Source organism: Sturnira hondurensis, unplaced genomic scaffold (assembly GCF_014824575.4).
Source record: "Sturnira hondurensis isolate 20B ecotype Veracruz unplaced genomic scaffold, ASM1482457v3 Scaffold0017436, whole genome shotgun sequence".
In the NCBI taxonomy this organism is placed as follows: domain Eukaryota; kingdom Metazoa; phylum Chordata; class Mammalia; order Chiroptera; family Phyllostomidae; genus Sturnira; species Sturnira hondurensis.
The window spans coordinates 1055046-1074947 of record NW_028090067.1 but is presented as its reverse complement, the minus strand read 5'-3'; the positions used below and the strand labels follow the sequence as shown (position 1 = coordinate 1074947).

Here is a 19902-nt window from a genome sequence, read left to right as displayed (position 1 = left end):
AATGAACTCTCGCATAATGACAACTATAAGCCTTCTTTTTCTAAACCTTTATATTTAATAAGCATCTAGAGAGTAGGGCAAGGCCCCAAGATCATCACAGTTTACAATATTCATTTCTATAGGCAGCCCCAGAATTTGGTCATTTCCTGAAAAATTACTTTTTTTGTCACCTATACCTTGTAAAAAAACCCTGCAAGTTTCCTGCTAGCAGTTTACAGATCGGGCCATTTCCTCATTGGCGCACATCTCCTCATACTCCTCTAATGTGACTTTCTCAGCTGAAGTGAAAGGTACTAGATGGAGATGATTGACAATGCTCTTTATTCTGCACTAGAGTTGTCTGCTGCACCCCAAGCCCAGAATGACTACAGACCACAGCAAAATGGTAAGTAAATCAAGTTAGTCTGGAAAACTGTGCGTAGTTAACATAGGCTAAGGGAGGAATGGGAGGTAGAACAATTTTTGAGTAGAGGATGCAGAAAAATTGAGGATAATTTGAGGGCATATGTTAGTTTCAGTTTGAAGTCCAGAATTGGAATGCGAAAATTTGGTATATGGTCAAGGATGAGATCTTAGATCTCAGGTAAAGTTTTCTTTTTTCTTTTTCTTTTCTAACTGTGCACTTCTATGATCTCATATATGAAACCCCAGCTAGGACAGTTCTGTTATTCTTTATTGCTCTTGAACTAAAGCAAGAACTGTGTGTGTGTGTGTGTGTGTGTGTGTGTGTGTGTGTGTGGTGGGTACTTATCTCTTTAGTAAAGTTTTGAGTAAACCAGCTGTTTAAATTCCAGATAGTTCTGTTTTCTGTGAGATGAGAAGTATATCAATAATTTTGCCACTGACTAATAAGAAGACTTTGGCAGAAAAGAAACTGATTCACATATTAAGTAAGAGAATATAAATTTATATATTGATGTGAGAGAGAAACATCAATTGGTTGAACCCAAAAGATAGGTAATGTGCCCTGACTTGGAATTGAATGCACAACCTACTGATGTACAAGACAACGCTCCAACCAACTTAGTCACACAGGCCAGGGCTCAATTATATATCTTGACAGTCATCACAAATCCATTAAAAACATATCTTTATTCCTTTGTTAGAAGCTGCATATTTATGTTATGAATATATTAAAATGTATTTGATGTCTTATAGACATTGAAATTGAATTCAATCTTTTTCTCCTATGAATATTGTTGCCATGAATAACCTCACAAATACAACATTTTGCACATTGGTGAGTATCTGTATGAAAAATTTCTCAACAAGAAATTGTTAAGTAAAGGATAAATGCCTTTGCAGTTTTGGTGGACATTGCCAAATTGTCCAACCAAATGGTTTGCACCAATTTATATGCTCACCATTGAAACAGGAGTCTCTGTAAGCCAAAATTTAAAAGGAAAAGGTACTCACTTTTTTAAAAAAAGTAATCCTGAACAAAAGTTTCTAAACTTTTTTTTAGATTAAAAAATTATTTTTGTAGAGAGGAGAAGGGAGGGAGAAAGAAGGAAGGAGAGAAACATTGGTTGCCTCTCCCCTGACAGGAAATCAAGGGAATCAAACTGGTAACCTTTTGCTTTGCGGGACAACGCCCAACCAACTGAGCCACACTGGTCAGACAGAAAAAAAGTGTTCTTAACTTGATAAATATAGCATGTAACTCGATAAAGATGGTTACTCTGGACTTTAGAATAAGTTCTTGACAGATCCAAGATCTTTAGGGCATGAGTCTCAGTTCCTACTGGGCCAAATTGCTTCAAGACCCCAGATATCCTTCCCTGAACTTTTCTTTTCCTTCATTTTTTGTTATGACTGAGGATTTTCCTTGGGATTCTGTTCTCGAAGCTTCTTCTTCCAGGTGCTCTTTCTCTCGCCGCCGCCGCCGCCGCCGTATGACCATAGCTTTGGGGCTTCTGAGTGCTGTTCTTATGAGTGTGCTGCTGTGCATCTGGACTCTGTGCCGGAGTAAGTGTTAATTTAATCCAAAGTCAATCTTTCATTGTATCCATGTATCCCTTGTGGGTTATAAAAGCGTATAACATAGCAGAAAATTTGAATAATGAAAAATAATTTCAACAAAATAGATCACCTCTTGTAAACAACATTTTCTGGGTATAGCTTCCTAGTGTTTGACTACGTGTTTTCATGTAAGTGTTTATTCTCTTCATAGAATTTCAATCAAGTTCTCTAAAGTCTCCCCCCCTTCTTTTTATTTTTTTTAAGTAAGGCTGGTTATAGTTATAATCAAAGTATGCTTAAAACTTTACATATTGCTTTATAATTCTATGTTGTCATAAACATTTTCCTACCTACTGTCATATTTATTATAATAGTCAATATTGTTTAACTTTTCACATTATAAATATCTCATAATTTAATTAAACATATATATATTTCCAACTAGAGAGCATTTACATTTTATAAAATGAACTTTTCTAGATTTAGTTTTTGTAGGCCCTTAAGTATGATAATCCAGAGGGCCCTACATTTATTGTTTCACAATCCAGAGTGTTAATTTAGATTTATGTTCTCTGGGGATGATTGTTAGTGACATGTTTCACAGACTATTCATTAGGATTCTAAGGGTGTTATACAGTTACAATGTGTGTTATACAGTTACATAGTGTATACGCTGAGCCTATGTAGATAGTACACTGACACACATGCGATGCAGTAATCTTATCTGGTGGGTTTATCACCTGTGCAGAAATAGCTCTAGCACAAGTAGCTACTCTCTTCCCAGTCCTGGGCCAGATTGTTCCCATTTCCTGCCCCGCCCTTTCAGTGCAGTCTCATCCTTGCTTAGAGGAATGTATGATAGTAGTGGTGGAGCTGGACATAGTGAGGCATTTAACTTGAGACCGTGCATTTGTTACAGGAGAAACTTGCTTATTCTTGCAGAAACTTGCAGACATAGTAAAGAATTACAGATCAGCAAGTCTTTTTTTAAAAAAATATTTTATGTATTTATTTTTTAGAGAGAGGGGAAGGGAAGGAGAAAGAGTGGGAGAGAAACATCAATGTGTGGTTGCCTCTCCTGTGTCCCCTACTGGGGACCTGGCCTGCAACCCAGGCATGTGCCTTGACTGGGAATTGAACAGGCGACCCTTTGCTTTACAGGCCCATGCTCAATCCACTGAAGCTACACCAGCCAGGGCAGATCAGCAAGTCTTTTAGTGTGCAAGCAGGGTTATCAGTGATGTGTTCTCCTGGAAGAGACTAGGCCTTGCTGAGGTGAAGGTGAAAGACAGGTTCAGGGCATGGCAAGGTAAGGGTGGCATTAGGCAAGGGCAAGGGTAGTCAGAGTGAGGGTGGCAAGAGCTGCAGGTCCTTTGTTCTGAGGACTTACATAGTTGGTGGGACGGAGGGACGAAGTTACATATTGATTGATGGGTAAAAGTGGCGCCAGCTTTCCTGCGGGGGGACTTGACTATCCAAACTTAGCTATGTGTAGGGGTCTGTTAGCCCGAATCCTTATCTTGCTCCAGGCTCTATTTGTTCATCTTGTAAAACAGGTATGTAACTGGAGGCAGTTAATTAAAGTTGGGGCAGTTACCCAAAGTTATTTATGGGCTCTTTCTGTAAGCTTTAGGGACTCCCTTGTAAAGGAGATAGTAGCCAGAGGTAGGCAATTAACCGAAGTAGTGTTATGGGCTTCTTCTTTGAGCTCTGTGGGCAGGCCTTGGAATGAATACACAATTTCAAGGCTTTCTTTCCCAGATAATGGTAATGATACATAGAATTTCAAGGGCTTCCTTCCTCCCACTAACATAGTGTTTCTTGTGATGTTGGAACACCTGGCAATATTATTGGATCAGGCTCAGGACTGCTGAGTTAGTGGGTGAGACATGTCTCCCTCCTCCTCCCTGCCTTGGTTTACTATCTGTCCTACCTAACACGTTCTTGTGCGTCTCTCTAAACCTTAATCTGGAAGGTGGTGGGGCAGGGAAGACACTTGTGACTGTCACATTCCATCTTCTCTCCCATTTCATTTCCAAGAATGCACCACGCTATGCACCACTCTTGGCGCATCAAGATTGTGAACCAGGTCCTCTTCCTTTCTAGGTTCCAAGCACACCACTTGTGCCAGCTGTCCTTGCTGCCCAGACTTCTGGATGGGGTATGGTGACCATTGTTATTACTTCTCAATGGAGAGAAAGGACTGGAATTCTAGTCTGGAATTTTGCCTAGCCAAAGGCTCACAACTCCTTATGTTTACAGACATCCAGGAAATGGTAAATGCAAACATTTAGTGAATGTAGGTTGTTTTCTTGGTGAAGGCTGTTTAAACTTATGTATCCTCTTTTGATGAACAAAAGGATTATCTTTCTTTCTCCTCTTTCTTTCCCTTCTTCCCTCCTCCTTTCCCCCTTTCTCCTGCCCCCTCCTCCTTCACTCCTTATCCTTTCTTTGGCCTGACCCAACAACCCTCAGTTATAGAAACCTAGATGTGTGCATAGGCAGGCATATGTGCACGTTGAAGGTGGAAAAATGCTGGGTATGTTATAGAGAGAAATTAGACCTGAAGTACAGGTCTAAAAAGACTCATCAGATCCAGAAACATATGGGTCCAACAACAAGGAGGCAGCAGGTTCCTATGTGAGAGCTTGTGGGACTTGGAGGTGAGAAGAAGAGAAACATGGGGACTAAGAAACTATGACAAGGGCTTAAATGCCTTCCTTTTAATATTTTTCCTTTATTCATTGGAATCTAGTGAGTTCCAGGCTAGGAAACAGTTGGGGGTGGGTTAGGGTATATACAGAGAAAGCAGTTACAGAAAGTTGGGTAAGAAGGAAGGAAACGTGTGTGTGTGTGTGTGTGAGAGAGAGAGAGAGAGAGAGAGAGAGAGAGAGATCTTCTTCCAGGGCTCTCGGATTCTTTCTGCCTGGCGTGCTGGAGGAGAGCTCTTTATTAATCCTACAGCATCTCAAGATAATATAAGGAGTGACATCCTGTGGAAACCTGGTACAAAAACTCAATCAAATTCCGGCCCTGGCTGGCATAGCTCAGTGGATTGAGCGCGGGCCTGCGAACCAGACAATCGCGGTTCGATTCCCAGTCAGGGCACATGCCTGGGTTGCAGGCCGGTGCCTTGCAGGCTAACTACCAGCATGGGAGGCACAAAAGGCAACCATACACTGATGTTTCTCTCCCTCTCTCCTTCCCCTCTAAAAAATAAATAAATAAAATTAAAAAAAAAACTCAATCAAATTCCAACTTAATGTAAATAACATATACAAAGAAAAGAAATCCTAGCATGGCTTTTAGTGCAAAATCATACACATGATTTTTGTGTATTACCATTGCTTTCTATATTTTGGGGGGGATAGAATCAAGATACAGAAAACAGCTTATTAAAAATTCAATTATATTAACCTCCCTAGGGGAAATTTAGAGAGATAATTACTCTAAGAGAGAACATATAGTTCCTAGATTTTATAATGCCCCATTAAAAAAAGATTAAAGCATGTACACTCTTGTTTTCTATCAAACAAATGCTCATTTCTCCAAAATTTTACATAGAATCTAACTCCAAGGCAGTCCACCCCTGTGACTTACATTCTTTTTTTATACTTTTTCTAAACTAGGTGGCAGAATGTATTTGGGCTATAAAATTTTATTTTGTGGCACCTGGTAACAGTAACCTTGCTTTCTGGACTTTTTGCAGTAACTTTTATTCTCAGTCTGATGAAGCTGCTTCTGAGGACTTGAACTGACTGAAATCAATAGCAGAAGTGAGCAAAGAGCTTGAAACATTGCTGGGCTGGTAAACAGAATACAAGTCATAATGCGAGGCACTGCCACAGAACATCGTGGTGCGGCAGCTGCTGTAGATTATACCACGTGAGAGTGAGATGCAGAGGGAAAGGGCTGAGGCACAGACAGTGTCCGGGAGCTGCGGATATTTTGGTTTCCCCAAGGTCCCCCGGTGGAATGGAGTAGCTATTAGAGGAGTTTCGTATTTCTTTTCTTTCTTTGCTTTCCCTGGATCTTGTCTCTGCTGTTGTGTAAGTGGAACAGAGTTAGACTGGCTGCATTTCCAAAACTGGCTTATTTTCTCCTAAGGCCCCTGGGTTCAAATGGGTACTGCAGAAGGTAGAGTGTCCCTAAGGGTTTTAATAGCAACCACAGATAAGTTTTGCTTCTGATATTCCTTTGGTTCTCTGGCCTAATTCTTTGTCTCTTCCTCAGCTTTTGTCAGATTCTGTAGAACCAACTTGACTTATATTTGATTTGATAAGCCTCTTGTACTAGTGTTATTATTTTGTTTCAAAGGCAAGATTTACCTAGTACCATATTTAGGTCTGAACAGCAACCAAAAGAGCACATGGGTGTATTAAAATGGAAGTTTTTCCAATTGGCCTTCCCCTGGTGGAGAGTACTGCTAGGGAATTACATTGCTATGTGCTGGACACTATAGGACATATACCCCACCACTTTAATACTCAGCTGTAGAAGAGTATAAAAACAATAATAGAAACTGACTTGTATTGAGCACTTGCTATACACCAGGTATTTTATGTGTATTATTCTTAATCTTCACAGAAAAGTAGAATTCAACACCTCCATTTCACTGATGAGTACAAATCCAAGGTCACAAATCTGACAAAGCCAGTTCCTCTCCACCTTCTCCCCCTCCTCTACCTTCTCCTCTTCATTTTCTTCTCCTCCTTCTCTTTCTTCTCTTCCAGAGGCAGATTTTAAACTCCACTTTAGCCCACTCTTTAAAGTCCCTTCCAGAAACATTGTATTAGACAGCTTCTAGAATCTATCTTGTATATGCTGAAAAATGAGATAAAATTTATTAATTACCTTCTGTTGCCTTTTCTTTCCTATACATTAAAAAATATTTGAACTTGAAACCTGAAATGTACATGATATGGTCCCTGGGATTTAAATGTTTTTAAAATGGTCAAGTACTTACTTATCTCTGTCTTCTCTCTTGGGCTTGAAGATTTGGGTGGAAGTGAAAGAGAGTAAAAAGGGGGGTAAATGGTAGTGGAAAAATCAAAATAAATAAAGTTCATTCTACTTTAAAATAAAGTAAAGTCATTGCTTTAATTACTTTACCTGAAAAGGGCCTGGAGATTGAAGAAAAACGTATTAATGCTATTATTTAAAAATATATCAGACATATAATAACATAGATAAAGATTTATTTTATTTTTTAAGAAAATAAAACGAAACTGAATTTGGAATTGGTGTGGTATGTCCTCAGGTTTCTGTTCACATATGGTATCTGGCCTTTGTTGTTCTTCTTGCTTTTTGAATTTATCTTTAGGTTTTAGATTTATTCAAATCCTTGATTTTTGTTGTCATTTTACCCCCACAAAGCTCAGTTTATTTTGGTTGGTAGCATTTTTTTCCTTAGAGTTGTTGAAGAATTATTCAAAAAGTACACATTTGGTAGAGAGTTCCTTGTGGAAATTTTTTTGTTTCTTAAAATTTGTCCTGATGCTCGCCACCTCACGGTATCCTCCTCCATCACCGTAACCTGAGATGATATAATCAGAGTTTACTGTTCTAACAACCTAGTCACTTCAACTATCTTTCCCATTAGAATTTGTGACTTTGAGACTGTCTTTGTCTTCTCCCTGGCTTTTCTTGTATTTAGGGTTTACATCTAATCATATGCATGTTTTCTTTCTTTGGAGATTGCAATACAAACACTATGGCAAATTGATCACCTTTCCCCATATTTTAAAGTCGAATCAGGTAATGGGAAGAGCTTAGTTTCTTTCAGACAGTTATGAGTCTGTGTTTACTACATTACTTACTATGTGAACTCAAGCAATTTTCTTAACCTCTTTAACTTTCCATTTCCTCATGTACCCAGTGAAGACAGAATTTTCAGGAATTGTTATAAATATACATTTTTTTTTTTTTTTTTTTTTTAAAGATTTTATTTATTATTTATATTTATAGGGGAAGGAGAGAGGGAGAGAAACATCAATGTACGGTTGCCTTTTGTGCATCCCCTGCTGGTACTTAGCCTGCAAGGAACCAGCCTGCAACCCAGGCATGTGCCCTGACTGGGAATCGAACCGCGATTGTCTGGTTCGCAGGCCCGCGCTCAATCCACTGAGCTACGCCAGCCAGGGCCATAAATATACATTTTAAAAATATTTTTTTTATTTATTTTTAGAGAGAGGGGACAGGAAGGAGAAAGAGTGGGAGAGAAACATTAATGTGTGGTTGCCTCTCATGGGTCTCCCACTGGGAACCTGGCCCACAACCCAGGCATGTGCCCTGACTGGGAATCGAACCGGTGACCCTTTGCTTCACAGGCCTGCGCTCAATCCACTGAGCTACACCAGCCGGGGCGAATTGTTATAAATATTAAGTGAGAAAAATCTATATGGAAATTTCTTTAACACAGTAGGAATTAATTATATTATTTCTTTTCTACTTTAATGCTCCTTGTCACCCAAGATAAACCCCAGAGCCAGAATAACTTTTGTTTTTCTCTTCTATTTCTTAAGACATGAAATTGTAAAATATGCATCACCGAGTAAACCATGGCTTGTTCATTGAATATGTCCCTTATGAGGAAACCTGAAATGGTGTGTCGGGAGGTTGAAAGAAGTGACTGGAAACACAGGGCGGATGATAAAGGAACTGTCCCACTGTCCAGGTCTTCCTGGTCTGGTCGCGTGGGTGTCCTCTGTCATCCTCTCTTTACAAACAGATCAAGCAACCAGCGTGAGTTTTACACCAAGCATAGGTGCAGTAGATAGGTTAAGATATCTCTTTCTATCTTTTCTTTTTAAACTTACAAAAATGCATACTATAAAATGTAACCTTTAGCCGTTTTCAAGTGTACAGTTAAGTGACCTTAAGTACATCTCCTTTGTCGTGCAGCCGCCACCGCAGTTTAGCTCCAGACTGTTTTCGTTGTCCCCAACAGAGACTTGGTCCCCGTGAAACAGTAACTTCATATTTTCTCCTTCCCCAGCCCCTGGTGTCCACCTTTCTACCTCTTGTCTCTCTGAGTTTGCTATTATACCCTTTATACATGGATTGTTTCAAGGTTCATTCACGTGGTAGCATTTACCAGGGTTTCATTCCCTTGTAGGGCTGAATAATATTTCATTATATGAATATATCACATTTTGTTTACCCATTTGTCTGTTGATGGCAATTTTTTGTGCGATCTTTTAAAGTGCTCTGGTTCATAGAACAAGGCTTATTTCAGTATTGTGCACATGCACACCTGTATAGGGAAAGTGCTTATCAATACGAAACTCATAATTGGTAGCCTGTCAATTTTTTGAAATCTCTTAATGTATCTGCACATTTCAATTTCAAAAATATTTTTATTGTATTTTTTCTGTTACCATTTAGTCCCTGTAAACCCCTTGCCCCCCAGCAATCACCACATTGCTGTCCATGTCCATGAGTCCTTTTTCCTTTTTGGCTCCATCCTTCTACCCCCTAAACTCCCCCCAACCCCAGCTGTCATCCTGCTCTCCATCTATGAGTTTGAGCCCATTTTCCATGTTAGTGCAGTTTGTTCATTAGATCCCACATAGGAGTGAAATCATATGTTATTTGTCTTTCTTTGATGGGCTTATTTCACCGAGCATAATTTTCTGTATATTTTGATATGAGTATTCCATGTTTTATTAGTAAGTAATAAATTATTTATTACTAATAATCCATGAATTACTAGTAAGTAATTCATGTTTACTTACTAAAGGATATCTAAAAAGTCTGGAAACAGGAAAAACTTATTTAAAAATAATATGTTAGTTACATGAACAAGTAATATGCTTAGTGTGTTTTTATTCAACCTCCAGACACATTTTCAGCTGAAATAACTCTATATTTAAGCAACAGATTAAACTGAATTTAGACTTTATGGGTGCTCTGTATTGTACTATTTTAAAATTCTTAACTATGTTCATTGCTTTAACTACTTTACCTGGAAAGGGTCTGGAGATTGAAGAAAAGCATATTAATACTATTATTTAGAAATATATCATATATATTGTTTGAAAATATGTTTATCCTATGTTTCTAGGCATTTTGGTCACCCTGTAATTATGTTCTGCTTTTTTAAAAATCACGTAGTATTGTTTCCTTCTTGTTTTCAAGTGATATGTTATTCTAGGTGTTTATTTTTTAAAATTCTGTATTATTTTGCTTGTCTATTTTTATATTCTAAGGCAAAATTTTTATTTTCAATTTTTATGCAGCTATAAGCATGTTTATATAAATTATTTTCCTTGAGGTCATTTCTTTAGGATATGGTCCCTGAAATTAAGTTAGCTAGTCAAAATGATACGGCCAACTTAGTAGCTTTGATATATTGGTAGTTTACCTCTTTATGGGTTGAAAATATAGGTGTACTCCATAAATCACATTAATTTTGGATGTTTAAGGAATATATTCTGTGAATTAAGATACATTAACTATAATTTAAAAATATTATCTGCAAAAGTGTGTATGTGTGTTTAAGGTATAAATATTGACCTAAAAAAAAGAAAAAGGACAGATAAATGTATCCAGTTTTACATGTTTGGGTTCTGTCTTCATCTTGCATTTAGGTTTAGGTTTTTCATTTTTTCCCTTCTACAATATAACCAAATGTTACAAACTCTACAGTCACTTAACACCTAACTTCTTTAGTTCACACCTTCTCTAGAGGTCAAAAGTTAAGTTCTTGTTTATACCTCTATGCTGTTCTACACACACTCACACACACACACACACACACACACACACACACACACACACACACGTTGTCCATGAATACACAAAATATAAGAATTGCACCCAAGTTTGAAAAGCTTCTTCCAGGGGGAAGGTGTTCAAGTGAAAGCACCTCAGTAAGATTTTACTGTCCACCCTCACCAGTGAGAAGTGGTGACCTAGACTTTGGTCCCCCTCTTCAGAGTGCTCAGTGCGGGGTTGGAGCTGGTAGGCAGCGTTCTCCAGACTGAGCTCTTCAGCCGCTACCTGCGGTGTCTGAGCCAGTCTTTACGCATTTGTGTGCTCTGTCATTACAGTTGCCATTCCTTTTATTGTGAGGAGAGGAAGAAAGAATTGCACTGTTTTTTCTTACAATTCCATTGGAGAAATGAGGAAAAACTCATTTTCCCCTAATTTAAATAATCCTTTGTAGGAAATTGTTTAAGAAATGCATAAAAGGTTTCAAGCTATTCTGAAAATTAAGGTATTATTTCATCTCTCTTATCCTTTCTGTATTCTTCAGTTTACTCCCCTATCCCCAAAAGACAGGATTAAGTGCTCAGTGAGGGTAAAGTAGAAAATGCAGAGAGCCTGCATTCAAAAGGTTTTAATCTCTTGCAGCGTAAGACTAGACTCTATATTCTTGAATTCTATAAATAGTATTGGACATAATTCCATGTATTTTTTCTAGGTGCTGGGGATATAGTAATAACCAAGAGCTGTTGCTATTAGTCAGAGGAAAGACAGACAACTAGTAAACAAATAAATATGTTGCCATGTGCTTTCAAGAAAACGAAACAGTATGTTATAATAGTGAATGTAGATACTGTTCTAGATTGACCAATTAAGGAAGGTGTTTTTAAGGGTAATTTTTGAGCTGGTGCCTAGATCTGAATGAGAGCCCTATAAAAATCTAGGGGAAGGGTATCCCAGACAGAGGGGAAAGCTAGGTAATGACCCTAGCTTTCCTAAAGTAAAAGACCCTAAAGTAAAAATGACCTCGGTGTGTTAAGAGAAAGGAAGAAGGCTCATGTGACTGGAAGCTAGTAAGTGAATAAATTGGTGGAAGGGGCCAGGTCATGTAAGATCTTGTAATACATAGCAAGGATTTTAGATTTTATTTTAAGTGAAAATGGAAATTATTGGAGAGTATTAATCAGAGGCACAATGTGATTTTATTTAATAGTAGAAAGGGAGAGCCTTATATAATGCAAATGTTTAACACTGGGAGAGAAAATTTGACACTTATTTAATAAGGAGCCTTGGGTAGTAGATACTTTCTCTCATGAAAACCAGTTTCCTCATCTATAAGGTGAGGATGATAATATCTGTGTACCTTCCAGGGTTGTCAAGAATTTTATAATTGGAAAGAAATCCTAGTAAATCTCTAAGCTAAATAAATCCTCATAAGGAAACTGAGGCTCAGCCAGGTTAAGCAACTTGTTCATCTTCAGATAGCAGGGACAGAGCCAGTGGTAAGTACTGGTATATTTTTTTTTGTTTTGTTTTCCTAAATGCCATACTGCATATCCAGCATGCCAAGTGAAGTTAGCAATAGAATGAAAAGGGATTTTGTAAATGTTCAAGTACCATATGTAATGATATGAGACATAATTGTTTTCACTCTACCCTGGGAAGACAAGCTGTCATAGGAGATTGTTTATTTAGGAAGAAAGTTCTGGTAAACAAGTTGTGCTGGTTTTTCTAACACTTCAACCATGTGTCTTCAGTGGAAATTAGAATTGAAATCCAGTGAAGGGGAAATAGAAGTTATTGTGAAAATGGCAAATAGCACGAAAGATTTTGCTCTGTTTTTGTTATGTACTGCATATTTGTGACCCTCTAAAATTCATCTATCGAATCCCTGATCCCCACTGTGTTGGCATTTGGAGATGGGCCTTTGGGAGGTGATTAGATCATGAGGGTGGGGCTTCATGATGAAATTAGTGCTCTTACAGGAAGAGAATGAGACAGTGCCTTTCTCTCTGTTCTCTACCACTGGAGCAGATACAGTGAGAAGACTGCTGTCTGCAGACCAGAGAGCAGGTTCTCACCAGATGTCAGATCTACCGGCACCTTGATCTTGGACTTTCCAGTCTCCAGACTGTGAGAAATAAATGTCCATTGTTTCGGTCCCCCAGTTTATGGTAATTTGTCAGAGCAGCCCAAGCTAAGACATTCTCCTTTAGTGTCTTTACTAGGAGTGCCAAGAGGCTTTGTGCTCTTCTCAACATTAGAAGAGAAACTCTTTTGTCATTTAATTATGCTAGCAAAAGTTTCCAAGTAGGGAAATGAAGCTATAGTCTAGAGACAACATTGAGAGCACAGTCCTGGCATTCCTACTTTTTAGTAAACATCTTCCTGGAGTAGAATGAAAAGGGCATCACAGTGGGACTTCTAGTGGTATTGTAATAATCCTAGAGGGTTGAAATCTCACTGCTTTCTTAGTAGCTTCTGGATGGAAAAGAGTATTTTCTTCCAAAGGTATTCAACTAAGTAAGCTGGCAATAGAAAATACTGATATGTTTAAATGAACAAAAATGTGTATATTTGGATCAAAATGAGGAAGTTTAAAAATACTTTTTCCTGAAACTTAAGGAAGACAATTTTTCTTCTTTTTTTTCTTTGATTTTTAAAAAAACTTCTAGAGGAGGTTTTTCAGAAGGCCTGAAGGAAGTCCAGGAATGTCCTGCCATCTTGGGTCTCCCTCTTCTAGCCCAGGTTTTTGTTTTTTGTTTTTTTTTTAAAGATTTTATTTATTTATTTATCTTTAGAGGGGAAGGAGAGAGGGAGAGAAACATCAATGTATGGTTGCCTTTTGTGCGTCCCCTGCTGGTAGTTAGCCTGCAAGGAACCAGCCTGCAACCCAGGCATGTGCCTTGACTGGGAATTGAACCGCGATCCTCTGGTTCGCAGGCCCACGCTCAATCCACTGAGCTACGCCAGCCAGGGCCTATCCCAGGTTTTAGGATATTTGACCTTGGGTATAATGAAAAGCAAAATGGATTAGCTTTAATAAACATTTTTATTCATACATTATCCTCTTCTGTAGCAACATCAAAACCCTAAGGAAGTAATGAATATTAGAATTTAATGTTATAGTAAAAGCTTAAGTTGTCATCTTGGCTTGTTTCATCAGAGAGGATGTACAGTGTCTTAGCTGGCTGAGTGTGTGTGATTCTTGGCACCTCCGATGGGTCTCACACTGTTTTCGGGTCTAGTGAGAGTGTGGTTTAAAGAGAGAGATGAGATACAGTGAGGTGGACTCTATCAGTAGAAGACATGCTGAGACCTTGGCTTCTAAATCCGCGTCCTCCTACCCCTAAATTACTGTGAAACAGCATATCTCATTGCCTCTTTTGAGTCTCTATTCCTGCGAAGGAGTGGAGTTTACAGAGCGGGGAAAGGGGTCAAATTCACTGAATTTGAGAATGCAATTTTCTGTGTAATGGCTACTGCCGAATGACATGGGAAATTATCTCAAAGTACTGGTACAGGAAGGAGGCGTGAGGCAAATGATCAGTCAGGAAATGATCATGGGAACAAGTTATGGTCTTTTTCTCTAACATCTATCAGATCAAACTGCAGCTCAGTGGAAACTAAACCAACTGAGTGACTGAACAAAAACACTAAAAAACAAATTTGCTGGGAAACAGGAGAAACTGGAAACAATTTAAATGCTTTCTTATTAGTTCTCCATTTTCTTTCCCAAGGGATTTGCAGTGACTTCAGGGAATTGGAATAAGAAGTAAAGAGAAGATCCAGGCAATTATCTCATTAATTATACATACAGTATTTGCTGGATACACAGAGACTTCAGTTATCGACACTCATGAATGCTACGGCACATATTCATGCTTGCCCACAACACATAACCAGGAGCTTTGCTGTGTTAAGGCACATATGAATGCTTTTGAATATTCATTCACACTCTAAAGCATACAAACACTGAGGTTATTCTCTTACTTTCATGGTTCTCCACTAATTTTTTGGTCTTCAGACTTAGAGCGCTAGCTCCTCGCTCATGAACAAACACAATACTCCTCACATTAACATCACATAGGGGGAAATTAAGCATAATAACAAAAGTCTATAACAAAATCCAAGGTGATCATTTGTTGCAAAATATATTCACTACACTAACACCAAACCCTACAACAAAATTGATCTTCTGGGGTTTATCCTTTATCTTATTTCATTTATAGAGGCAATTCCCTTATGATATAAACTATTTCAATGTCAGACTCTACAGAGGAAAGAGTCTTTTTTCTGCTCTGATAGGTAGTCTGGGCTGTATAAAGGTTGTAAACAAATTAACTTTACCTTAAGCTGTTTCCTTAAGATCTGTTTTTTCCCCTTGTCTTATGTAAGTTTGCTGAGAACTTAGGAAATGGGAGTTTAGTAGAAAAAGAAAATAAATTTGCTATAGGCTTCATAATAGTTTATGTATTAAATGATAATGAAAAAGGTGACTGCTTCCCCAGCAGTATTTAGGTTTTTTTCTTTCAGAGTTATCTGAAAACCTACCAGGTGCTCCATTCAATCAAGGAGGAAGCTGCAGGAGAAGGTAGAGAAGTAATATTTATCTTATCTATTATATTAAGAATGCGATTACAGACATGTAGGTCAATTCTAGGAAGTGATCCATTCTGTAAGCAACAAATCTCTAGGATTAGAATTTTGAAGAGAGAATAGTTCATCTGAAGTAAGTGGTTGTTTTAGTCAGCTTGGACTGTTATAACAAAGTACCATAGACTGGGTTGCTTAAACCACGGACATTTATGTTTCACAGTTCTTGAGGCTGGGAAGTTCAAGATCAAGGTGCTGGAAGATTCAGTTCCTGGTGAGAGAACCTTCCTAATGGCTTGTAGACAGCCACCTTTGCATTTTGTTCTCACGTCTGGCCTCTTCATAAAAAGACACTGATTCCTTCCCTAGTGAGGGCCCACCCTAATGACTTCATTTAGACTTAATTACCTCCAAGAGGCCCCATCCCCAAATTCCATTAAAGTGGAGGTTGGAGCTTGAACATAAAATCTGGGCAGGGGGCACAAACATTCAGTTCATAATGATGATGATAGAGAGGGTATAAGGAATAAGTGTTTGACCGTGACATTGGGTCTCTTCATTGTTTTTTGCATCTTTCTTGCTTTTTTCATCTTCAATCTCTTTCTTAGAACCTGTTCAAAAATTTCTTGGATAAAGAGTTTTACTGGATTGGTCTCAGGAACAATTCTGGCTGGAGGTGGGAAGATGGATCAGTCTTAAACTTCTCAAGGTAAGGGGCTTCAAAGGAGAAAGAGAGAGATATTATGTGAATTAGATCACAAATAGTGGCTGAAGAAAGGGAAGAAAATAGGGAGCTGGGAAGGAAATGAACAGTGTGGATAAGGACAAAAAAAGATGACATTTAGGAAAAAAGTGTTATTTATTAATTTTTCAGAGAGAGGGGCAGGGGAGGAGAAAGGGAGAGAAACACTGATGTGCGGTTGCCTGTTGAAGGCCCCTCTCTGGGGACCTGGCCTACAACCCAGGCATGTGCCCTGACGGAGAATTGAACCAATGATCCTTTGGTTGGCAGGGCCATGCTCAATCCACTGAGCTACACCAGCCAGGGCAAAATATGACATTTTAAAGAGAGGCTAATGAGCATTTTTTTATTCTGCTGTGTTTTGGTTGCTCAGAGAAATGGGTTCTGAATAGGGAGAGAGAATTTGCTTATTGTTTTATTCTTTCATGCCTTCCAACTCCTTTACTTTGTAATTTACAATACTTTGTATGTCACCTTGATTGATTTTTCTGATTTCTTTCAGGGTTTCCTCCAACAGCTTGGTACAGAAGTGTGGTACCATTGGCAAAGATGGTCTTCAGGCCTCTAGCTGTGAAGTTCTTTTACAATGGGCCTGTAAGAAGGTCAGATTTTGACAGATTGTCAGATCTGTCACTAAAAAGAGGGAGCCACCTCTGGGATCCTCATGGATAGCCATGAGTGTATATTTAGTGAATGCTGAACCTTCTAGAATATGCCACTAGATGTAAGATTAATGCAGCTTCCTGGGATTAATGGTTTATTGCTGTGTGCTCTTGGGGAGTAGTTAGATATTATCTTAACAAATGCATACAGTTTGTTTTTAATATTTCTCATTCAAGTGACTAATGCTGCCTTCATCTCCACATCCACCATTTTGTCAAAAATTTATCTCTTCTATGTCGTTTTCTGATCTGATCTGATGAAATCTGTGCAAATATGTACTATAGCTAACGTTCTAGAGAGTTTTTATGTGTGCTAGTGGGTTGACATGTTACTTTTCCCTGGTAATACATTTTTATGTCAAGGATGACCTTTTGCAGATAAAGCTTTATTCTGAAGAATAATGCTAGAGAGGATGAGAGCAGGGTGGGGCTTTCTTCACACTTACTTAAAGATCCGCCTTGACCTAATTTAGTCTTGTTGAGTATGCATAAACCAGTATGTGACTATATTTTCCATGCTGTAAGTGTATGATTTGTATGTTAATTTACCACCGTGGTCTACAAGATAAGCCATTTTTATAGAAGAAAATTTATAGAAGCAGTTTAGGTGGTTGATCCTTGAATTATTTTGTGCACCAGTGGCTCAAAATTGAGAAAAAAAGTTATTACTATTTCTTAATAGAATTTAGACATAAATAAGTGAGAAGGTGCTGTTTAAAGATATAGAAGTGAGTGAGGAGGAAGACCACAGTCCTGTACTGCTGATGGCACTGTATTGTAATCTGTTTACTCGTCTTTCTCTTTGTAGTTTTTTTAGGACATGGACTCTATTTTATCAACCATTGTATCCCAAACACCTACAATAGTGTTTGTATCAGTGAATATTAAATAAAGGAATTAATTTTAAAATAAAGAAGAATTTAAAAATTCTTATTCACTCTGGCCTAGTGGCTCCGTTGGTTGGAGCGTTGTCCTGTACACCAAAAGTTGCGTGTTCAGGCCCTGGTCGGGCACCTATGGGAGGCAACCAATAGATGTTTATCTCTCTTTCTCTCTTTTCCTCTCTCCAAAATCAATAAAAAACGTATCCCTGGTGAAAATAAAAAAAATTAAGTATATTTTATTGAATATGCTATTACAGTTGTCCCAATTTTTTTCTCCCCTTTATTCCCCTCTGCCTTCCCCCCTCCCTCCAGCATCCCCCCTTCCTTAGTTCATGTCCAAGGGTTCTACATATAAGTTCTTTGGCTTCTCTATTTCCTATACTATTCTTTAATATCCCCCTGCCTATTTTTTGCTTACCAATTATGCTTCTTATTCCCTGTATCTTTCCCTCCATTCTCCCTTGCCCCACCCCCCACTGTTAACCCTTTATGTGATTTCCATTTATGTGATTTTGTTCCTGTTCCAGCTGTTTGCTTAGTTTTTGTTTTTTGGGTTCAGTTGTTGATAATTGTGAGTTTGTTGTCCTATTATAATTCATAGTTTTGATCTTCTTCTCTTTCTTAGATAAATTCCCTTAACATTTCATATAATAAGGGCTTGGTGATGATAAACTCCTTTAACTTGACCTTATCTGGGAAGCACTTTATCTACCCTTCCATTCTAAATGCTAGCTTTCTTGGATAGAGCAATCTTGGATGTAGTTCCTTGCCTTTCATCACTTTGAATACTCCTTTCCAGCCTCTTCTTGCCTGGCCTGTAAGGTTTCTTTTAAGAAAGCAGCTGATAGTCTTATGGGAACTCCTTTGTAGGTAACTCTGTCCTTTCCTCTTGGTACTTTTAAGATTTCCTCCTTATCTTTAATCTTGGGTAACTTAATTATTTTGTGTCTTGGTGTATATATTCTTGGATCCAACTTGTTTGGGACTCTCTAAGTGTCCTAGACTTGCATATTTAGTTCCTTCATCAGATTGGGGAAGTATTTCTTCATTATATGTTCAAATAAGTTTTCAGTTTCTTACTTTTCCTCTTTTTCTTCTGGCACCCCTATGATTTGGGTGTTGGAATGTTTAAAGTTGTCCCACAGGTTCCTAAGCCTCTCCTCATTTTTTTGAATTCTTGTTTCTTCATTATGTTCCAGTTGAATGTTCATTTCTTCCTTTTGTTCCAAATCATTGATTTGAGTCCTGGTTTCTTTCCCTTCACTGTTGGTTCCCTGTATATTTCCCTTCATTTCACTTTGTATAGCCTTCATTTCTTCCTTTATTTCGTGACCATCATTGTTGCGACTGTTATTTTACTCAATCATTTTTGTGAGCATCCTGATTACCAGTGTTTTGAACTCTGCACCTGGTAGGTTGTCTATCTCCTCACCGATTAGTTCTTTTTCTGGAATTTTGATCTGTTGTTTAATTTGTGCCATATTTCTTTGTCTTGTTGCACCTGTTACATTGTAAGGGGCAGAGCCTTAGGTATTCGTTGGGGTGGGGCAACCCACTTTGCTGTGTTGTGGAGTCGTATGTGGGGGAGGGGTTAGAACAACATCACTCACTAGGTTGCTTGGTCCTCACCCCACTTTCTGTCATTTCCCTTGCTTCCCACAAGCAGATTGTGTTCTTTCAGGTGCTGATTCCCAGGTGAGTGGTTTTGTGTATGTTCTAGGACCCTGTGGGTTTCTCCAGCTAACTCTCTTGTGAGGCTGGGAGTTTCTCCCACCCCCTCAACCCCCACAGGTTTTTGCAGCCAGAGGTTTTGAGGCTTTATTTCCCCATGCTGGAGCCTTGGTTACGCAGTCTGCCTTGCTCCTTTGTGGTTCCTCCCAGCGTATCTGCACTCAAATGTAGGATATCCCAGTTCACCAGCTGCCACCTTGCTATGTGTCCTCTCCACCCTGGCTTCCTGACTCCACCTGTCCTACCTGTCTGGATGAATGTCTCTTCTTTAACTCCTCGGCTTTGAATTTTCATGGGGTTTGATTTTCTGGTGGTTCTGATTGTTTTTTGTTTTTAAATTGGTTATTATCCCTCTTTTGGTTGTGCAAGGAAGTGAAGTGTGTTTACCTATGCCTCCATCTTAGCCAGGACTGTATTATCAAATTTAAAAATTAAAAAAAAATCTAACTCTAGTTGTTTCTGTTAGTACATGAATTAATTAGAGGGATTAAGGACAAGAAATACAATACAGTCAAACCTCAGTTCTTGAATGTCTCCCATCTCAGACAATTCACTTTTCAACCAAGTTGCTCATAGGGAAAATGTCTCGGTTGTTGATCAAAACTTCGGTTCTCCA

At 38.5% G+C, this 19902-nt stretch overlaps 1 protein-coding gene across 1 annotated transcript; it reads left to right on the top strand.

Annotated features, from left to right (window-relative positions):
* Nucleotides 1-228: 228 nt before the first annotated feature.
* KLRG1 (killer cell lectin like receptor G1) lies at nt 229-16623 on the top strand. Its single transcript, XM_037068344.1, has 5 exons — nt 229-385; nt 1849-1968; nt 4069-4238; nt 15876-15976; nt 16512-16623. The coding sequence occupies exons 1-5, from the start codon at nt 298-300 to the stop codon at nt 16621-16623; spliced, it is 591 nt and encodes a 196-aa protein (XP_036924239.1). The 5' UTR covers nt 229-297.
* Nucleotides 16624-19902: the final 3279 nt, after the last annotated feature.

Coding starts and splice junctions, on each gene's coding strand:
- KLRG1 (XM_037068344.1), top strand. CDS start 298: ATGGAGATGATTGACAATGCTCTTTATTCTGCACTAGAGTTGTCTGCT. Junction 386..1,848: donor CTACAGACCACAGCAAAATG/GTAAGTAAATCA, acceptor CTGTTCTCGAAG/CTTCTTCTTCCAGGTGCTCT. Junction 15,977..16,511: donor TCAGTCTTAAACTTCTCAAG/GTAAGGGGCTTC, acceptor GATTTCTTTCAG/GGTTTCCTCCAACAGCTTGG.